This window comes from Solanum lycopersicum, chromosome 6, assembly GCF_036512215.1.
Source record: "Solanum lycopersicum chromosome 6, SLM_r2.1".
Lineage (NCBI taxonomy): Eukaryota > Viridiplantae > Streptophyta > Magnoliopsida > Solanales > Solanaceae > Solanum > Solanum lycopersicum.
In genome coordinates this window covers 2621745-2643823 of record NC_090805.1, presented here as the reverse complement: position 1 = coordinate 2643823, position 22079 = coordinate 2621745, and the positions used below count along the sequence as shown (strand labels likewise).

General features: G+C 34.9%; 3 protein-coding genes and 1 long non-coding RNA gene across 6 annotated transcripts; 1 reads left to right on the top strand and 3 right to left on the bottom strand.

Annotated features, from left to right (window-relative positions):
* Positions 1-203: 203 nt before the first annotated feature.
* On the bottom strand, positions 204-5699 carry LOC100529127 (cullin 1). The gene is given in 19 exon segments (NM_001306057.1): positions 204-305; positions 659-826; positions 931-1149; positions 1216-1359; positions 1691-1852; positions 1942-2062; positions 2161-2216; positions 2309-2458; positions 2891-2977; positions 3065-3094; positions 3484-3543; positions 3654-3734; positions 3866-3955; positions 4399-4522; positions 4621-4824; positions 4925-4972; positions 5088-5273; positions 5354-5453; positions 5563-5699. Coding segments are annotated over 15 exon segments (1695 nt in total). The 5' UTR covers positions 4722-4824; positions 4925-4972; positions 5088-5273; positions 5354-5453; positions 5563-5699.
* Positions 5700-7220: 1521 nt separating this feature from the next.
* On the bottom strand, positions 7221-12991 carry LOC101249926 (uncharacterized). 2 transcript variants are annotated; one of them, XM_004240468.5, is made up of 10 exons: positions 12681-12991; positions 11492-11656; positions 10976-11156; positions 10435-10491; positions 10271-10341; positions 9411-9489; positions 8876-8932; positions 8479-8582; positions 8320-8380; positions 7221-7963 (listed from the first exon to the last, which is right to left on the bottom strand). In XM_004240468.5, the coding sequence occupies exons 1-10, from the start codon at positions 12812-12814 to the stop codon at positions 7568-7570; spliced, it is 1305 nt and encodes a 434-aa protein (XP_004240516.1). In that variant the 5' UTR covers positions 12815-12991; the 3' UTR covers positions 7221-7567. The 2 variants fall into 2 exon arrangements, with proteins under 2 accessions (XP_004240516.1, XP_010321834.1); XM_010323532.3 differs by having other exon boundaries at positions 11492-11651; positions 12681-12870.
* A 357-nt stretch (positions 12992-13348) lies between these two features.
* Positions 13349-18243, bottom strand: LOC101249646 (F-box/kelch-repeat protein SKIP30-like). Of its 2 annotated transcripts, none has more exons than XM_004240467.5 (2): positions 18109-18243; positions 13349-15047 (listed from the first exon to the last, which is right to left on the bottom strand). In XM_004240467.5, exon 2 carries the CDS (start codon positions 14975-14977, stop codon positions 13940-13942), a length of 1038 nt encoding a protein of 345 aa, XP_004240515.1. In that variant the 5' UTR covers positions 14978-15047; positions 18109-18243; the 3' UTR covers positions 13349-13939. The 2 variants fall into 2 exon arrangements, with proteins under 2 accessions (XP_004240515.1, XP_069155110.1); XM_069299009.1 differs by lacking the exon at positions 18109-18243 and adding an exon at positions 17907-18096.
* Positions 18244-20527: 2284 nt separating this feature from the next.
* On the top strand, positions 20528-21503 carry LOC138349097 (uncharacterized). Its single transcript, XR_011221626.1, has 2 exons — positions 20528-20780; positions 21335-21503. It is a non-coding gene; the product is annotated as an uncharacterized lncRNA (long non-coding RNA).
* Positions 21504-22079: the final 576 nt, after the last annotated feature.

The following is a 22079-nucleotide window of genomic DNA, read 5'->3' as shown; positions in this document are numbered from 1 at the left end:
GGGAATACATAGTGATACTGCTAAGTATTGTAGTGATATCTAAAACTGCAAAAAGTTTCCTATTCATATAGGGGGGCAAGGTGCAGTGATTGTCAACATGAAACTGCAAAACGCGTTAGCTACAACCAAGAAACTAGCAGTACTTATTTGATGTATTGTCAGGCGCAGACAGTGTCAACCAGCCGAGGTATGAGATCAGCACCTCAAGCAATGTACTTGTATGTGTTTGTGTTCTCCAGGTCTCTTTCCAAGTAATCTCGAGTGATAAGATCTTCGATCCTCTTTTTGATTGCTTTGACATCAGGCTACGTAGGTAACAATTCAAGAATCAGACCGAGATAAAAGCTAGTAAATGAAATGTCCAATGTGAAGGTACTGATTTAAAATATGGATTTCGGGGTATTAACAAACGAAGCAACAACAACATAAGTGGGGTCTGGAGAAGGTAGGATGATGTACGCAGACCTTACCTCTACCTTCGTGGGGAAGAGAGGTTGTTTCTGATAGACCCCCGGCTCAGAAAAAGCAGGAAAGTAAAAGAAAGAAAACAAGACAGCAAAATAACTATGGAATACCTATGTTATACTACTAGAAGTACGAGAACACTCGACAACCTACTATGTATAGATATCCAAAGTGGTTGAAAAATTGTGGTTACCTTGAACATTTTGCTCAACTGCTCAACACACTCCAAAATTAGCTGTTGATGAGTTAGAACTTTCTTGGCCTTCATTATACGCACCAGACAGGCATCAATTGCATAACGTCTGTCCTTGCCAACTTCCTCAACCATTTTCTTCCTATCGTCAACAGGAGGCAAAGGGACCTGAAAGGTACAAACAAGTCGCGTTGCTGAAGTATAAATTCCAAGTATACCTTTATAAAATACATCATTGTGGAGTATCATGTGAAATTCTCAAGTATCTATACCCGAATCCTCCTCATTTTGTCAGTGAACTGGGAGTTGAACTCAAAATGATCAGTTGATGAAACAGTGCTACCACTAGGCTCCTTGTTAAGAATTTTGTACTTGGCACATGATACGGATGCCAGAACTCTGACCAAGTCATCATCAGCCAAGTTTAACTCAGTCTTGATGTCAGCGTAACTCCATTTATCAGAAGCATTAAATAGTAGTAGAGCAGCAGCCTGAAAAGAGGAAACATGTTAATTCAACAGCATATTTGCAATAGAAATACTTGACCAATCGATCACCTGGTATGTTCCCAGAATCAATTCAATAGTTTTCTGTTCAAACTTTCCGTTAAGGTTACATTGTCCCAATGAGAATATCCATGTTAGTTTCCTGTGTTTCGTTTTTTTCTGATAAAATTCCTTGAAGGATTCTACGCCCTTTGCCTGAGACAAATGAATGACAAAACCAAAGAGCTCAGAAACAATAAGAACAACAACATAACAAAGTTAGGGTAGAGTGTATAGCGACGATACCCCTATCTTAGAGATAAAGAGGTTGTTACCTATAGACCCTTGGGTCAAGAAAAAGCAGTCCAACAAGAAGTAATGGAAGTGAAAGCATAACAAAGTATTTTGGATCGTAACTAAAACTAAATAATGCGATAACTGAAGTACAAGAAACAATGTATAGTAACAGATATCAAAGGACAAGAAACTACAGGAAGGATACTACGACTACTAGTATGGACTGGATAGCGAGAGAAGCACATCTTACCATTTCTACAGGGAGACTCAGATCACAAGATTTATAACCAGGCCAGAATCCAGTAGTAAGAACAGTGACAGTCATATCGATTCCAGGATTTGTTGCAGTGTTGTTGCTGATATATTCCTGAAAGTGGGTCTGATTATCCTTCACCAATGACAAATCTGTCACCTGTTTTTACATTTTCCAACCACCCGTATTTTAGATATCTCAAAGGACGAGAAGAGACAAAATATAGAAGTCCATTGAACTATTCTAACCATTCCCTCCATCTTGGATGTAAACTGTCCACCACACTGCTGCTTTAGCTTTGATAAGATAAGCCTTTCATGTTCTTCATTGGCACTTCTATCAAAAAGCAATCGGCGAGAAAGCTTCTTCCTATCATTCATTAAGACAATTAGCATACCAAATGGTTAAACATGTAACAATCAACTCAACTGATTTTGTAAAAGGAACTGCTGCCAGTAGATTCAAACCTGTAGAACTCAGCAAACACATCTTTGTCGCTGATGTACGTAACAAGTTTGACCACCTACACAAAAAGTAAACCATTTTGACGGTGTTAGAGCAAGAATATGAAATTTTGACCACCAAACTGAAGAGGGATGTAAATTTTGTGCATACCTTTTCCAATGTATCCTCAATAACCTCGTCACTGAGTTGTTCACTCCCACCTTTTTTAAGGGTATTATCACAATAAGAAGCAAGGAGCTCTGCAGTTGAAGAGCCGGCAACACTTTTGTTACAGAAGACCTCAAATGCCTCTTTCAGAGCCTATGAAAGTCAAGAGTTTATACATCAGCTAGTAGGAGAATGAGTGAAGACGATGCTTGAGTCCTTCTATATTCACACTTTTCCTTGTGAACGTAACTCATATATATACTTTACCATATCATATCTAACTATTTTCTTTACATGGTACCAGAGTTAGGTACATCCCAATTTATGATTTATGATGTTGGGCTCCCCCATATTAAATTGTCCATGCTCCAGATGCCCATTCCTGGGCGTGAGGTCGGGTGTTAAGTCTCACGTCGGTGGGATGAGAAGAATTTTAACTCCTTACATGGACTTAGACAATCCTCCCCACAAGAGTTAGACTCAAAATACATTCCTTTACAATAATATCTGAAGTAATAGTGATAATGTCTCAAGTAATAATACATCATATAGGGATTAACACACAGTGGTTAACAACTAGAATACCTTGTGAAAGATAGAGTTATCAGCAAAACAGCCTTTCACATACACCATATACTTGTCATGTAGCTCAAATGCCTTCTTGACAAAGTCCTGAGGGAAGAGATGGGTCCATCATTGAACCAACTAACAATTACATAAAATGGACCTCTATTCACAATATAGGAGGTAGTCTTTTACCTGCTCGTGTGAACCACCCGAGCTTTCGGTCTGTAGAAGAACATACATATCATCATTTACAAATTACAACACCAATAAACTACAATGAAAAACAAGATTACTTGGAAACCATAAGCATAGCCAGTTGCAAAACCAACTTCAGATATATGTTACTTATTTTGCAAAAGCTTTTTACTCCACTCAGATTCTAGTTTCTCAGGAACTTTGAAAGTTTTCTCAGATTGGGATGCTTATACATATCTACCTTGTCCTTGTCACAGTTTATACAAAATCATCTCTCGTAGGGTTCAAATGAAGCATTAACTTTTTCCTGAAGCTTAAAAACTTTATCAAAGAAGAGGAGCTGATGGAAGCTAACAGTAAAGTCAACATACAGCATTGTCAAGTAAAGCACAAGTTTCGGTTATTGGATATTAAACCTTGTTATTTGCTACATCTGCAGCCTGTTGCACCACGATCATGCCTTCAGCAGCTACGTGCTGCACATATGTACCATCAGACGTTGCACAGTCCCAAATTGGAACAAAAGAAGAAAAGCAAAATCTTTAAGTGTTGGTTGCTCAGCATATGGTATGGATGATAAAACTACCTGCTTAAATATCTCTGCTACTAGTTCTATTCCTTTAGGAAATTTGTGGAATAGACTATACATTCGAGTTAAATCCTCAACCTGTGATGGGAGAGAGGAGGAATAAGAAAAAGCAAAACAGCTTCAAATACAATGTAAGATTCATAACAACAATTAAACACATAATGTTTTACAGAAAAAAAGAAACGAAAAAGGGGGTAGGGGTTTAATACCTTCTCATCTTTAAGCAAAGCTCGGCATCCAGAATCCTCCTTCTCAAGCAACTGATTGGTATACGTAATCAATACTTGATTTTGCATTTTCTGCAGAAAAAATGTTGGTCTCAGCTTTGAAAAATAAATCCAACCAAAGAAGTATAATCAACTGACTCTTTCTGAGTAAAAACTAAAACATTATATTTGTGCGTTTCGTTCAAGAAAGAAAAGGTTCCATAAGTAATAGAACAGTTAATAGTTGGCAAAGAGGTACAACTTCTCGAAACACAAGACACATCCGCTCTTCCCTCTCCCAACAGTAAAGAACATTCTTCTTCTTTTTTGATAACCGTGGTTGTCCGGGCATAAAGAACATTAAAAAAAGAAGGTTCTGTAAAACAAAATCCTTCCCTGTTACCAAGGGGGAAACATATACAATCAAGTACACAACATCAATAACCTGACAAAACTCCACAAAAGTAACCCCTTCATTCTTCCCTTCTTTAAGTTCTAGAGAACATAGAAATTATATCAAGCATCAGTTATAGTACCTGTGCGTAGTCTTGCTGTCCGTTCATATTATTAGTCGTACTATTGCTCCAGAAGTTTTGTCTCAGTGCTAGAGTGCAGATAATGAGACACTCTATCCTTCTCCTTTTGCAAGCACTCCTCTGCCTGTGTCAGCAAAGAACGGGCGTTGGAACCTATTCTAGTATAAGAATGGAATACAAGAGCAATCCTCGAGGTGAAAGAGTTGTGAAAATCATTTCTACCTTAAGCATATATTCTGGACAAGAATCTTCAACAATCCAGGTTGAAGCTTTTCGAGAATAATGACAGGCAGAATCTCGAAGCATCGCCTCTTCAAAGTCATTAACGTAATAATCCATCCTTCCCTTTCCCATATCAATATACAAATTTATCACACTCTTCAGTAACACTCTGTCTATTTTCTCACCCTCACGTTCCTGATCAATCTGATACAAAACGATACTTCATTAAACCTCATATCTAGCAGATAGAATTCTAACACATTGAGTCTAGCAGAAAAAAAAAAATGAAGAAAGAAACATTTACCAGTGCTATCACAGCATCTGTAACTCTATTTTTCACATCATGATAAACCTATTATCAACAAACAAAACGATATAAAGACTTTTTTTTATCCTAATAGTAACTCAGAGAAGACAAATATAGAAAGAAAAAATCCAACTGAAGAATAATCATTCCAAAAGCTAACCAGATCCCGGAAGCAACTCAGACCAACTTCATTAAGTGCAGGGACTTCAGCTCGTTTGATAAAAAACTTGTCAAGATAACGGAAAAACTTTAAAAGCCATTTGACCATAAGTTTATGAGATGCCCATCTTTTCTCAAGCTCCTTCAACAAGAATTCATCATGCTTCTTATTCAGAGAAGGCAAAACCTAACGGAGCAAATGGAGACTGGTTACTATTTGGAACATCATCACAAAACAATGAGATTGAGATAGCGAAATGCTCTTACAATAGTAAGGATGTAATATTCAACTGCTTCTTTGTACTTATCGTACAGTTGCTGAGAGTAATCATGAGGTGCTTTCTGAGTACACATGTTATAGATAGTGCTATGCTTCAAATTAAGGACAAACTTGTTCGACAAATAGAAATGATTATCGGAAAGGTCTAACTAAGATTGAAAACATGCAGACTAAGCTCAAGGAATGCTAAGGATACGTGTAGAGCATCACGTATTCATCTGAGGTGAATGACTCCGGCTCTCCTTCTATGATTATTTTCAACTTATTAAGTCCCTTTTGAACACACTCCATTCCTTCTTCCAACTCAATGGTCTTCTCCTCAGTCTCCTCCATCTCGGAAAATTCTTGTTAATACGATCTAAAATAACAATTAAAAACCACAAATAAAACGACATTTCATACTAAAAGAAATGCATTAAGTCTGGCTTATTAATGTTAGGAACATGCAAAAAGCTATTACAATGATCAAATTACAAATAAATATTGATATAAAACATCTAAACAACAACAACAAAAAAAAAAGAAACAATTTTTGGAACATCAATTCAGTTTTAAATCCTAGATCCGCCTCTGTTATTCGAGTAATTGTTAAACCAAAACGAGTTCAATTTTGACTCAAACCAATATAAAAACCACAAACATTTCAACAAAAAATAGATTCTGAACTAGTAATATCAAAAGGAGAGTGAGTTCATTTCTAATAAAAATCTTCAAATCCTAAATGCGACTCTGACATTCAAGTAATTGTTAAAGCAAAACAAGTTCAACCAAAACCCAATACTATCGACATCAGATCATATATATAAAAATAATGACTGAAATTTTCAACAAATATCAGATTCCGAACTCATAATGGCAATAAGTACAGTAAGTTCAGTTATAATAAAAACTTTTAAATTCTAAATCCGCCACTCTATTATTCGAGTAGTACTTTCGACTCAGACCATTTATATAAATTATACCATTAACATTTCAATAAAATACTCAACTTGTAATTTCAAAAGTAAAAGTGAGTTCAGTTATGATAAAAATATCAAATCCTAGATCCGCCTCGGTTATTGTTGAGCAAAACGAGTTCAATTTCAACGGTATCACTAAAATTTCAACATTCTGATCCCGTAATTTCAAAAGCAGAGTGAGTTCAATTCTAAATAGAACTTCAAATTCTAGATCGGCTTCTCGTAACTGTTTAAAAAAAGAAGCAAAATGAGTTCAATAAGAGAGAGAGCGAAAATCGTACTGTACCGGTGATTAACTGTAGCAAATGTGAATGGATTTTTTCAAACTTAGGAAAATGGTGATCGATTGAAGAAAGCAAATGGAGATAAATAAAACATGAATGCGTCGAATTCGGTTGCATTTTGGTTGAAAAAAAGCCTAAAAATCGCATCGTCAAAAAATAGCAAAAATGGCGCTACAAGATGTGGAATTCCTTCTATTTCTTTTCTTGTCAATTTTTATTTACACTAACCAACTTGACTGTCCTGCTTATTTTTTCTTTCTACTAGAAAAGGACAAATATACCCTTCAACTTTATTTCCGATATAATTTAAACACAATTAATATTACTAATATGTTTCAAAATTTTAATAAAACATTGATTTAATGTCTTCACTATCATAAATTTCTTTTTAACTATATTATAATTCGTTATGTGTATCTAAATGCTCTTTTGATAGTTTAATTGCTTGCTTTTACACATCACACGTTATATATTATGCTCAATTTTAAAACACAAGTCATTGTGGTTATATAATCATCACTGCCAAAATTGTAAATGCTCCTTCAGATTAACTAGAAATCAAAAAAAAAAAAACACTGATTATAGTTTCAAACAGAAAAGATTAATCAATATTGGACCAAAACAGATGAAGGCTTTTAAATTATGGCAATATCAAAAGCATAAAAATAAGCTACAGTAAGCACCAGAACTAATGCAAGGTAAACAATTAAAACAAGTTATAATGAGGGTGAAAATTTGTAAACAATACCATATCATATCACAAATCGTTATTAAAAGCAGAAAAAAAACTACTTCACAGCAAAGGCGAAATTTGATTTCTTTCATCAGCAGAACTGTTTACGAGCTCGAGCTGGAAAGCCACTACCTTGCTCACTGCTGGCAGCAAAATCAACTCGGCCTATAAATACTCTGATAACCTCCCACCAGCATACATACCATGTAACTTTGTCCACCGATCTCATTTTTTCTTATCTACTCTCTTGTCGTTCCTCCCTCTCTTTCTAAACTCTCGATTTTCAGAAGGGTACTGCTTCTTGATTAATAGATTACACATTGCAGTTTTCACTGCTTCTGCAGCCGCTGATAGTGCATCTTTCTCAATGAACGAACTCCCCTGCAACGTTTGAAGGAGTTGTTCACTACCTGGTAAATCTTTATCTTCTAAAACACGTGCCTCGTGCTCAACAGAGTCCTGGTTGCTCTCGCAGAAACCATTGAGAACCTTCACACAAGCCAAAGGTGCTGAATGGGAAGTACATAGAGTCGATGCACCCATGACCATCCACAACTGATTCGATGAAGAGGCAGCTGCTAAGCTTGTGGGAATAAAAGTCTCCCCAGGAATCGGAACCACCTGGAATTTACATCCAACGGAAAAGGTTAAACAAATACAAAATAAATGGGTAGCCCGGTGCACTAAAGCTTCCGCCATGCACGGGGTTCAGGGAAGGGCAGACCACAAGGGTCTATGCAGCCTTACCCTGCATTTCTGCAAGAGGCTGTTTCCACGGCTTGAACCCATGGCCTAAGTCACATGACAACAACTTCACTAGTTATGTCAAGGCTTCCCTTCCTTCAGAATTAAAAAAAAATAAAAAGATATTGTCAAATAGCATCATATAACATTTCCACTTGATGCTGGCTGTTGATACTTTGAACGATACAAAATCTAAATAGATTTTCGTGATTTAGAGATGGTAAAGAACCTACTCTTGCAACATGGAGAGATTTAGCTGAAAGGTTGCAACTCAAAAGCATGACGCCTGCCAAGCTACAGTTCAACGGAGAAAGGTATTATGATTCAAGAACAAATTAATAGAGCTCTTTAAAGGATGAAAAGTCAACATGTTGACATAACGAGAGACTTACCTCTGAATAGCCACCGCGATTAGAGATCCCCAAGGAGTGGCACAAAGATCAGTGACAGCCAGCAACCTGTCATCTATTCCTTCTTTTGACTGTAATAGTCCTGTCTTCACAATTGCAGAGAAAATTAAGAACTAAGCTAAACATTAAAGCTTTAATGCAGTTTCTTGTTTCAACACAAGAAACGTAGAGGAAGAAAGGAAATGGAACAAAGAAAGATCGATCGCTTCACGCCCTATTACACAATCACCACAAGCTTATGGATTGAAAATCAGCTAAATCAAATCACTAAAGATTTATTTTCTAGCAAGAGATTCAATCAGCCAATTAATTATTGTGATGGAGAGAGAAAACCAAATTAAATCTATCAAGTATCTCACTCCAAAAGAGATGAAGCTACCTCTCCAACATGACAGGTATCAAGAAGAGAACCACAAGTGAAGTCCCACAAGCGTACCTGGCATAAAGAAAAAAAGAAAGAAAGAGCAATGGTCAAAGTAGATAAAAAAAATGAAATTAAAATAAAATACTCATATAATTCTTAAGTAATTAATTTCATTTAACTAAACACTTCAGAAAAAGTATTTGTAGTTTACGTTGCCAATTTTGTTTTGTATCGAACTCGAGGGTGTGGCCTAGGAGTCACTGGTCAATGAAGTTGGAGGAGAATCATGAAAACTCAGGTTTAAATTTCAGCAGACACACACAAACAAAATAAATAAAAAAATGTGTGTGTGTGTGTGGGGGGGGGGGATTATTTCCTCCCATCTGCCAAAGTTATGGTGGCAGTTACACAATTGAATAATCGAGGTGCATGCAAGTTGGCCGAATACCATCATAAGAAAGTTGCTTATCTTTTCCAAATTTAGCCTTAAAAGGCGTAAAAAGGTGATTTGGGTTTTAAAAAAATTAGTTCGTTTTAAAAATTTACTCACAGTTGAATCACCACCTCCTGAAAGCAAATACCACTGCTGGGAATCCTGGTTGCAGATGAAGGCAAGGCAGGAAACAAACCTGACAATTGAGACAATAAATGAGCCATGACCATGATAACCAGTAAGCATTGTCAAAACTAGAATTTCTTCCTGTGGAAATGTATGCCGAAGTTCAATACTCAACAACTATTTTCATCTATCTTTTATTTATCCTTTGATTATTTTTTTTTTGAGGGGGGAGGGGAGGGGAGGATGAATAGAATTGCTGGAAGGCAATAAAATGCACTTTTAAAAACGAAAGAAGGTCGTCAACACAGGTACCGAAAGAGAAACACAGATAACAGTAACACCAAAGCCAATGCCATGTTTCTATCTCTAATTTTGGTACTCTCTTTTCTGTACTCATTAGTGGAATATCTCTGCTCCACACCGAGGATTAGGTCACATTAATTGAACCACATTATTTGTTTTATATACTGTGTATTTGCTTTTGTTATTGTCATTATAAGGCCACTTTTGTCTAATTCCACACAACCCGTGTTCACAAACCTACAAAACGTGTAAAAGAAGAATAAATTCGGCAAAGACATGCATGGTATAAATATTTCATCAGATGTAACAGTTGGATGACACAAAACGACCACCTAAATCATCCCGGTCAAAATGTTTTTCTCCTTTCTTGGGTTAAGTATCCTTATCAAATGTCAAGATTGGCTTTTATCAATAATGACCAGAGAACTGTCCCTAGATTTTAAAATTTATTAGTATAACCAATATTTCAACAGAAAAAGACTATTCTGGATCAGCTTGATCATCACTACCGAGGTGTTAGGACCACCAGAATTTCAAGAAATTCTTACTCTGAATGGCCAAGGCAAAAACTTTGAATCTCATGAGCCCCATCTGATGGCTTTTCTGGGAACACAGAGACCTGTAATTATGAACCAGAAGAAATTTTGATGTTAGCAAGAGATCATCAAGAAATCTTACTAAGATTCATGGTTAATAAGAAGCATGACATTACTCGGATTTTGAAGTCCCGATCGGCACTAATAATGTAACGTCCATCTGGTGAAAACTCCTGCAAAGATGGAAAATTCTCTTTGAGAAAAAATAACTAGCTTTTGAAACCAGAGGCCTTGATTAGGAGATCAATCTAGTTTGATTAAAAAAAAAGTGGGCATATGATCCGTGGGGGCTGAGAATAAGTTGAACTTAATCTTATATGGCGTAATCATAGACAATAGGAGTATCATGATCCATTCACCAGAATGAATAATGCTTTACACTTGACCACCAGAATGGACAAGGCTTGCAAGAAATTGTGCAAGAGATGTGCATCAAGACAGTAGATCTTTATCCATGATATTTGTGTAAAAGAGTTGAGCCAGGAATACAATTGCCAACCAGAAAACACAATTTCCATAGAAAACCGCTTAGAAGGACCACTCATGAGTATCACAACAATATCTGAGTAAATCACTAACCCTCGTATATGGAGGGTAAAAAAATAGATCCACGGAAAAATAAAGCAATTCACACAAAGGGGAAAAGAAAAGAAATACCAGACTAGTAATGATGCTGCAGTAGTGGGCGAGAATTGGGACTGCCTTCTTATTGGGCACACTTTGATTTTCATGAGAACCTTCTATTTCAACTGCATAAATTACACCAAATTTATCCGCGAAGGATACAAAACGCCCATCATTACTGATGGCAACAGCAGTAACTCTCTTCTCGGATGACCTATTAAAACCATAGCAGTTAGACAACTTCAACTCCTAATGAGGAAAAAATCTAAAACAAACAAAAAAGGGGAAAGAGGGGGAAGAAAAGGAACAAACATCTGCAGTGGTCGATGCAACCAATAATTATCAGTATAAGAAGAATTTACATAATCAACATACATCCACTTATCAAAAGATATTCTGACACAGAAAATTTAGAAGAAAAAATATTATTAGTATTGTTATTATTATTACATGAGATTTGTTCTATTTCAGCATCATTTTTGAAGAGTCCGGGCAACTTACTGTTAAGTATGTCTAAGAAAAAACAGAACTTGAACATCAGAAACTTACACCGAACTTATGCACCGCCAAGAATCAGTAACCCAAATCTTAACAAGTTTGTCATCGCCAGCAGATACAAACAGCTTTCCTTCAGCACCATATTGAATTGCTCTTATTGAATCCTTATGCATGTGCACTCCTGAATTATCCACCAATGAAACCGAACAACCTTCTCTGCATCAAAATTGTGGAATATAATATATAATCCAGCTGCAAACTGAAAGTCTTTGATAATGTTGTCAAACTTCCCTCTAATTTGTCTAAAGAAAAAATAAAATTGCATACCAATCTTAAAGTGACATCAGCCTAAAAAAAAACCAAACCTACATATAAGATTACATCCATTATTGACCAGAGATATAAAAATCTCTCCTTTAGCTATTGTTGTAAAGAACATTCATAATCTCCAGTAAAATCTTTATAAGAAACTTTTCTTTAAAATGTGTGAGAAGTTTTAAGACATAATACATAGATAAACACTTTAACTTAGTCTCAGCTGGTAACTAAAGCCCCAACTTTGAAAATGCACATCTAGAATGCACCCCCTCAAAGGAGTTTAGATTTGCATTTTCAAAGTTAAGGTGTTCTCCATACACACCTATATCATCTTGAAATGTGTAGATGGTTGCGATGAAAGTTCAGAAGTTCAACTACCCGTGGAGGTCAAATTAAAAGTCTGTCTATGTATTATACCAAGTTTTAATAATACTCACCCATTCCAAACCAAGTGTCACTTTAGCAAAAAAAATTGTCCCAAAAATAAGTATCACTCTAAGAATTCAAGACAATAATTAGTATGTCATTCCAACTATACACTTATAGTTCATTTTCTGAATATTGTTCAATTCTCAAGAGACATTTATCAAATAGAAGTAGTTTACACATCATATTTATTGATTTCTTAATGATTGTGATATTTTTTTAAGTAACACTTATTTTGGGACCGAGGGAGTATTTTACACCTCTAATTTCATTTTATCACTCTATTACTAGTCTATCGCAAAAATAATGACATCAATTTAACTTGAATACATGGTTTACTATCACAAGTTACAGAAAATCTCTCTTTTCCTAAATTTCGTGCCAATGTCCAACTAAGTCAACATCATCGAAATAGACAAGTACTAAGTTTGAACACATTATCATAATCATAAAAAAAAGTAGAAAATAAAATGATTATTTTTGCATAGTGACTTACTGAAGATTAAAGACGCGGAGATTCGAACCGACGGCAACGGCGACGGATTTCTGAGTTGGATGAACTGCAATTAACGCCGGAGCAACCTCAGATTCACGGTTGTGTTCACAATCATCCATGTTAGTTTCCTCCATTGTTGTTGAGTAGAGTTAAACCTTCGTCTTTCTTCTCCGCTAGGGTTTAAGGTTCTAAAGATTTAGCAGCGGATAGTATTCGGTTAAGTCCGTTATTTTTGGGCGGCCCATTTCTTTAGTGGTCCAGAATTCTCGGCCCACGATGACTTCCTTTTTTTTCCCCTCTTTTTGAGAGCCAATGGTCTATAGGAAACAAGGATGAATAAGAGAAGGCGAGGTATTCATTCGAATCTCCTCGATAAAAAGTTGTCACGTCATTGGAATAAAAATATATTCACTAGACGTAAGATAATAGGGATGGTGACATGGGAGTTAGCACCACATAATTAGGATAAAAATATATTCATCTAAGCATAAGCACTTCGTAATTAGAAATACGTTCTACCCTTCCTCAACTCCATTTATAAAACTACGATGATATGTTGTTGTTAGGACACATTGGGACAAACTTTAACTAATATTTTGAGAAACTAATGGATATACACCAATAGAGAATGAAAGGGCGACAATAACAATAATAACTATGCCTCAAGATTGACGAATAGTGCATCTTTAACGACAAGGATGGATTCAAGTATCCAAGTAAGCAACGAAAACTACAACAACGCAATAGTCTCAAACAAGTTGAGGTCAACTATGAATCCGACCCTATTACTTCATTTAAATTCATCTCATATTACAAAACACTAAGAAAACAAAATAATAGTGCTCCTTAATGCAAATACATGTATTTTATCATGTCAAAATCTCCAGTTCTCAAAGTCAGGGTGAACTTCATTCCACTCAAGAACTCAGCAAGGAAGCTGAACATCTTGTTGCTTCCATGTTTCTGGCGCAGGATTTCATTTACTGTAGCTTTTAGACAACTAATAAAATAAAGTCGATCACTACTAAGACACCTCATAGAAGTCATGTCAGATAGGATTTCCATCATTTTCAGTCTACGACAAAGGAGACAAAGGCAAGGCATGGAACATGTTTACCCTCAAACATCATCCACCATTAGTAATCTCAATTTGCTTTTTTCCTCTTCACTTGTCTACTTCATGCTATTCCTAGCAGCCACTTTAGTGCCAAATGTTCGTTGTAGCATTTATTTGAATTTCATCCCCATTTATGCATGTCTTAAATTCTCAGCTGTGTGCAGCCAAGGATTGTCCCTCTGCACCTTGTCAATGGAGCAACCTTACGCCATGCTGGCCTCTCACTTCCAAGGGTCAAGACATCAACATCAGATAGCACTTTCACGCTACAATTCCAGTAATCCGGTCCATTAACCCCTCCAACTATATAAATATCATCTCCCAACCCTATCATAGCATAACCGATTCTCCTACGAAAATCAGATGCTGAAACTATCATTCTTCTTGATTCTCCTTCCTGCTTATAAATGAACCAATTGCTCATAACATAAAGCTTTCCCCTAACGACAGTCATCGGGCCCTGGAGCCAAGAATACTCGTGAGCAATCCAACCCTGCTTGAAATTTTCTAAAACCTGAATAGTTGATAAACCTTTATGCAAGACATGAACTTTGCCACCAAAAACTACTCCCGAGCATGCAGAATTGTGCGCATGATGGAGATCAGGTAATTGTACCCAGACGTTCGTCTCAGGATCATAGATTTCTGCATTGCATATTGATTTTCGGCGGTTAGTAAAACCCCCTGCAGCGACTATCTTACCATCTAACACGCAACAAGCAAACATGGCACGAGGGACAAGCATAGATGCACGCGGATTCCATGCTCGGGTTGCAGGATCATATGACCAGACCTTGTCAGTTGCAAAAATTCCATCTTGGTCACCTGTCAATGGATCCACAGCATCACTGCCACCACCTAAAACAAACAGCTTCCCAGCAGTAGAAACAACACTGAAGCGAGCAAAATGACTGATGTTGGAGGGGAGAATCGGGAGAGTAATCCAAAGGTCATGCGTAGGATCATAGAGCTCCCATAAGTTTTCAGGTTCAAATGCGGATACACATAAAAATTCTTCAGATGAGTTGACCTCCTGTCTAGCTTTAAATAGTTCAGCACTTTGAATAGCAGCTCTCCACGAATGGGAAACAAGCTCTAACTTTGGATGAAGGTAGAATGGAACCCGTGCAAGGCACCTAATGGCAACAGCATCAGGAAGACCTTCAATGAGTGCAGTCATAACCACCAAGCTTGCACCTATTTTTATCAACAAATATAATGTTGGTGCACTACTATTGGTTGACGTTTACCTGAAATATGCAATTTGATTCATTTGATTGATAAGCAAATGAATTAACACGGAACTTACATTATTATCCTTACAGTAGAATAAAGTGAATCATAATGTGAATTGCTAGAATTTTATATATCACAAGTAACACTCTTCTAAATCGAAAAGGCCAACTTCTCTTCTCAGCCAGCAATACAATTAGTGCACTGAGGTTTTCAAAGGATTACAGAAGAACTCGTTCCACAGTGGCCTACCTTTATGGCTTTACCTATAACAGGTGTAAATGCCAAGCGCACATCACATTTAGAAACTTCCAATCCAAAAAAATCAAAACACTTGGCTATATAGTAGACAGAAACAACAAGATGAATAATCCTTTTTTTTTTTCTTTTGTAACCTTGCTCCATGATGAATTTAAACACATCAGTAGCTAAAAATGTCAATCATCTCAATTCACCAATTCCATGTTCAAGCTCACCATGCATTTGAATACCCTTCCCTCTGTCCTCCTTATGCCCATTCATTCAGGTACAAACTTGATGGTTACCTATTGGACCATAGTAGGTGGTAATTCAGGGTGATGCCCTTTAAATTTGCAAATATGGTCCCGTATGCATGATGTCTTTGGAATTTACCTAAGGGAATCATCCTTGTTTTCTTGGGTGTTCTAGTTTACAGATTATTTTCAGCACATAGAGATAGTGCTTAGTTGCTAAGCAAGTTCATTTGCCTGCAAATAAATCCAAGCGGAGTGCTTGGGGGTTGGATATACGAACTCTCTGAAGAAGTGAAGACTAACCGAAAATCGATGGTAAGGCTTTGAAGCCAAGCAAGCAGCTACTTGGAAAATAGTTAGTAGAAATGGAAAAAGAAAGCAGAATTGGCCATAATCATGCACCCAAGGGTGTAGCCTGGAGGGCAATTAAGTGTGATAAAACCTTGATCAGGGTTCACAAATCCTACTGGAGACAAAAAGAACTAGGTGATTGCCATCAACCTAAGCTTTGGCAAGGAGAATTACTTGATAGTTGATACTTGTGAGGGAAGAAGGTAGCAGGTATTCAGCAAAATAGTCAAGATGAGCACAAGACACCACCATTATGGCATTATCAAAGAGAAATTCGCTAGTCCTTTTCAATGAAGGAGCTGAAGGAATTCCTCAACCTCATATTCTATCACGGATGACAAATAAGAAATTATGGAAGATCAGCAGGCCCCTTACAATACCACTAAAGAAGGGATATTTCTTCACGGACTCCGTGAAGCCACCACTGCATTCCTAGACCTCAAAAGATCCATAATAGAGGCACACCGCACTACAGAATTTTACCAAAACCTTGAATGTGAAATTGCATAACTAAGACTAAACGGATAGGTGATATGGTGATGCAAGAAGGAAAACCTATTGCAATCCCTAGTCAAGCACTTAGCATTAAACATCAAGTTCTTTCAACCTTTGAAAAAGATCTCATAGACCTCTCACTGGCTGTATTAAAAAGGAGACAATATCTATACCTGTCTCATATTATCATTATGACTGAACATTTCAGCTTTTAAGTATCTAAAGAAGAACTCAAAGATGAATACATCTTAACACACAGTGTTGAGCAATCTATTGTAACTAAGATGCAGATGCAATAAGGGTAAAAGGAGAGAGATCCATTTGATGCAATGTTTAGAAGGGATGAAGAACAGTCTACTTGCAACACAATCAACACGATGCAACCAACATGAATAAAGAAGTCATAGACAACTATGCAGATGATGACGACACCATCAAGGCCATTGCAGCCCTAAGTAGTAGGCCAAATCCTATTTCTCATGTAACTCTTCAGATAAGGTGCTCAGATATCAAGGAAAAAACATGGGTGGAAAGGGCATACAAAGCCAGGAAACAGCTTATAGAAATCATGCACGCTTCAGTCCTTACTGCACACTGAAGTATAGTAGCAACTCAATAAAAACTCACTCAGTTTCAAATTGGCCCAAGTAATTAGATGATGCCAAAAAGGATGGTCCAATAGCAGTTTCAAAATGACCTAAACAAATAGATTATGCAAAAAGGGTTGTGCAGGATTGTGATATATGCCAAAAAAGTAAACCTGACAGCAAGAATATGATACATGTCAAAGAAGTAAACATACAAGTGTCATAAACTCAAGGTTCTAACAACCATTTTTTCTATTCCTACAAGCATTGGTGGGGCCAGGATTTTCACGAGAAACAGTCAAAATATAAAGAAGTAAGCACGAAAAGAATCCAACACACATAAAAAAAATTACCTATCTACACAATGCAATTTCCCATCGAATGGGTGTCAACTGACACCCCTTGGACAAGAGTGGCACTGCCACTGCCTATAAGAGCTTAAAAATATATTATAACCATCCATACTAGTTCTTAATCTTTCATACTCTCTTAAGTACATCCCATAAATGGTATTTTCCATCGAAATAGTATTCTTGTTTATTTTGATGATCATCGATACAGAAGAAAGACTTATGTAATCATGTATTGCATCATCAATGAAGTGAACTTGCTATAGTTTCACCTAATTTCAAAACATTTCTGACTCAATCTTCCCCTTACTGTTTTTCTCCCATTACACTTATTTTCTTCAGCTACAATAACTTAATGATTACAATACTTAAATTCTTTGAGCAAACCCAAAACCCCATCTACCTAAAGATTCCCCTAATTGAAACTCAACACTTAGACATAAAGTAAAAGAACACAAAAGAGCAAAACTTGGGGTGTTTCATATTTTGAAAAAGAACCAATCTTTACAAGAAACAGAAAAATTTATACTAATTCCACAATGAAGTAGCAACAATCCAGAAGAACAAAACTTGGGGTGTTTCAGATTTTGGAAAAGTACCAATCTTTACAAGAAATATAGAAATTTATGATAATTCCACAATGAAGTAGCAACAATCCAGAAGAACAACACTTGGGGGTGTTCCAGATATTGGGAAAAAAGCAAATCTTTACAAGAAAAACAGAAATTTATGTCAATTCCATAATGAAGTAGAAATAATCAAAGATTCCCATATGATTTCAATTGAATTGTTGAAAATTACCTTGCTAAGCAAAGAAGATAACTCAAGACAAAAGCCCCAAATAAAAATCAGATATAGTGCTGAAAAAGACGGTAGCAAATGGAATTGCTGTGAGTTTACAGATTTATTGCTTTTGTCAAATACAAGAAATTGACAAATTGAGAAACGTGTAAATTAAGTTAATACCTCATAAAGTTTTTTTTAAAAGAATAAATTAATTACTGATCAAAATATTTACTTGCTAACATATGCTAAAATTTGAAAAAATTATATATTTCCGATTATATGATTTCTAAATGCCAAAAAAGTGGTGGATCATAATCAGACTATATGTCTATGTTTTTCAATTCATTACGGAAGATTCCATAAAAAAAAAATTAAAAATTGAATGAAAGTTATATCACCATGGATTAACACACAAAAAATTAAGAAAATTACACAAATCCTCTTAAACGACTTCTAAATATCAAAATATATTGTCGATCAAAGTGAGACTATACGTATGGCTCCACATAATCAACTAGGTCGCTTCAAAAACCTAAATGCCTTAATATGAGGGTAAGGCTGGGCAATGGAACGGGATGTACTAGTATCGGTCTGGTACTATTTCGGTTCGTCCCGATTCGGTTGCCTACGGGACAGAATATGGCATTTTGAACCGGGACACGAAATGGAACGAAACCGAGGTTTGATACTGGTGTACCGATATCGGTTCATCCCGATTTATTCCAGTTCCAGTTCGAATCCCATCTGCTATCGTTTAATTAATATTTATTAATTAATTTATATTACATATTTATAAACTGTAATTTATATTTTATATTAAATAATAAATACTATCCAAGTAACCCAACTTCCCCTTATTAGTATTACATTCGAGACTTAGTTGAAACAGAACCCTTTCTAGAAGGTGGTTGCGTAACTATGCACTCTACTAGTAGTTGTAAATTGAAATTGTAATTTATAATATAAATTTAAATAAATTAAATTGATATTTTTTAATTTGTGTAATTATTTTATCTTTATTTTTATTTAATTTTTAATACAAATTTAATTTATTTAAATTACAAGTTATAAATATTAGTTATAAATTTAAAAATATTAATAAATAATAAGTAATAACTTATAAACTTCAAAAGATTTAAATTCTTGAAAACTTAATTAGACTTAACTTGCAAACTTAATAAGTAAAATTTTTATAATAAAGTATCTTTAAAATAACTTAAGTAAAAAATTACATTATAAATTTAAAAACTATTAATTTAAACTTAGAAAAATAAGAAAATATTCATATTTTCGTATTTCAAAAAAAATATTTTTTGAAATAACTAGATGTGTCGTCCCGTTATTCCATTCCGGTAAATAGTGAGACGGGACGGAACCAAATATTCGTCCTGATAATTCCGAACCGGTTCATCTCGATACCGGTCAACGAACCGATCAACTCATTCCATTCCGATGCGCTACTGATTCGTTCCGGTCCGTTGCCTAGTAATGAGGGTACATATGAACCTCATTACTTTAGCTGCCAATATCAAATTATGTTATTTTGAATTTTTTTTTTTTTTAAAAAAACTTATTAAAGAAACGTGTGGAAAATTCTCATAGCATTAAGATGTGTTGTTAAAGACAATGTTTTTGAATATATTTCATTTGGTAGTAGTAGTAGAATTGCGTATATTTGTTCAACTGATCGGCTAATGATCAATCCAAGATGATTAAACCCACTTAGGCAGTCTAGCACACTTAAACTCAACCCTTCTTTTTTTTTCTTTTTTTCTCATGATCTAGTTCAACACTTTGGCCAATGCTTACGAAAATAAAATAACACAAAAACTTAGTCATTATAGAACTATTAAGATATTGTTTTATTAGTTATTGACCATTGTCGATTCGATTATCGATTACTCGTTAAAATTTGTCACACACAAAAAATCACGTTGAAAATCATTTAGAGAAAAGGTGACAAACTAAATGAATCATGCACATGAGTTGACAGATTGTATCTTGTTCAAAAGCAAACACTGATACATAAAAAAAACCAAAAATTTGAGATAACCAAAACTAAAAGTAATATATCGAACAATATAAATATAGTTTATTGATTTACTATCGAATTATCTATTAACGTGTTAAGTATAATAAACATCCCGATAATAAAATAAATAAAATCATTAAACGAAAGCGCTAAATGAATAATCCAATATTTTTTTTATTCAAATTATCGATTTCGATTTATTGATAATTCCTAGTTTTTAGTAAAGTAAGTCTGTCCATACCAACTAAAAAGAAATCTCACACGACCAAAACCAATAATTCCCTACAAAATTGGTTATCAACCACTTTAATTTGAGGCATTTGATGTCCCAAAAACACCTATAAATTGAATATTCAAATCATCTAAAAAGCAAACACAAAACATATTTAAAAAAAACAAACAAAAAAAATGGAGGCATCAAAGAAGCTTTTTGGAATGTTTCTCATTTGCATTTTTGTGATTTCTGCATCTGTAGATGTCTCCATGGCTGACGAAGCAATTATCGATGAAAAATTCAGACCAACATATGAACATATTGGAAGTGAAATGGATAATTGCTACTATAAATGTCTCACTGTATGTGCCACCACTGACACACCTCAAAAAAAATGTAATACTCAATGTGGAGGTGATTGTGTTCAGAGGATTCTCCAAGGTAAATTTTTAACCCTCAACTATATACGTATACCCTCGGTCATATTTTTGGGACATTGATTGGTGCCTCTGTCGTTTAATTGACTAGAGCATATATATGTACCCTTTATATATATACTAACAGACATGCACGTGTCATAATCTTACCTATCGTCCCGACATTTATTAAATATATAAGATTGTGTAACTTGTCTCTATTTAGTCTTTCTTTAGAGTAAAGGACATATATGCTGTAATTTTTTAACGACAAGGGCACCAATGTCCCAAAAGTATGACGGAGCATATCTGCATACTATTTATGATAGTTCGGAATATATTTATCATAGCAATTAACAAGTACATGTGTCTCTATTTAGTCTTTTGTTAGAATGAATATATGCTATAGTTTTTGAACGACAAGAACATGAATGTATATCTGCATACCATGATAGCTCAGAGTATATTTTTTTTTTCTGTTTTCAATATAAATATGTTTATCATAGAAATTAACAAGTAACTATTATAGAAATGTTCTTATGTTTTCACTTTCTAATATATATATGTTTTTATCTATAGTTTTTGCAGAAGATATTGAGAAAATGAAACATTAATTTGAAGCCTCAAGATGGACCAAAGGATGCAAAATATATCTCTTTGAGAGAAAGAAGAATAAAACAATGTTTTTTTCATGTGTGACATTGTACTTTTTAATTTTCAAATTTAATAAATTCGTTTAATTTTCTAATTTTTAGATTCAAGAAAATAATATTATATATATATATAGACATGACAACGTTATTTTGGAAAGGGATTAGACTCAAATATGCCAACGAAAATAACATACATAAGCTAAAAATTTTAACGAATGACATAAATAAGTCTTTTCTCAAAGTTCAATCACAAATTTACCTTTAAAACTTAGTATCGTTCTGTTATGTTTACTTCTAAATTTTACGATCTTCCTATCATTCACATTAATTTATAGCAATAATTGCTAGACAAACGCGATATAGTTAATATTTTCTATTCTTTCAATGATATAATATGAGATACTTGTATCTATACGACGGTAGGTAGGGGTGTTCACAATTTAGATAAAAATTGATTCGAACTGATCAAATAAATTGATTTTATTTGAATTTGATTTTACATTTTTAAAAAACCAATAATATTTTATTTGATTTCAATTTTAGAATTTTTTTTTGAAAAATAACCGAAATAAATTGACAAATTATTGTTCTCTTGAAATTTTGTTTTCTACTCCATTTTAATTTGTTTGATAATATTTAAGTATTCTCCTTTTCATCAAAATGTTTCTATT

Excerpts from the sequence above, each read along its gene's own strand:
- LOC101249926 (XM_004240468.5), bottom strand. The coding sequence starts at position 12,814 with ATGGAGGAAACTAACATGGATGATTGTGAACACAACCGTGAATCTGAG. Across the intron at positions 10,492-10,975 it reads GCAGCATCATTACTAGTCTG|GAGTTTTCACCAGATGGACG; the intron begins GTATTTCTTTTC and ends CCATCTTTGCAG. Across the intron at positions 7,964-8,319 it reads AATCTCTCCATGTTGCAAGA|GTGGTTCCGATTCCTGGGGA; the intron begins GTAGGTTCTTTA and ends TGTAAATTCCAG.
- LOC101249646 (XM_004240467.5), bottom strand. The coding sequence starts at position 14,977 with ATGACTGCACTCATTGAAGGTCTTCCTGATGCTGTTGCCATTAGGTGC.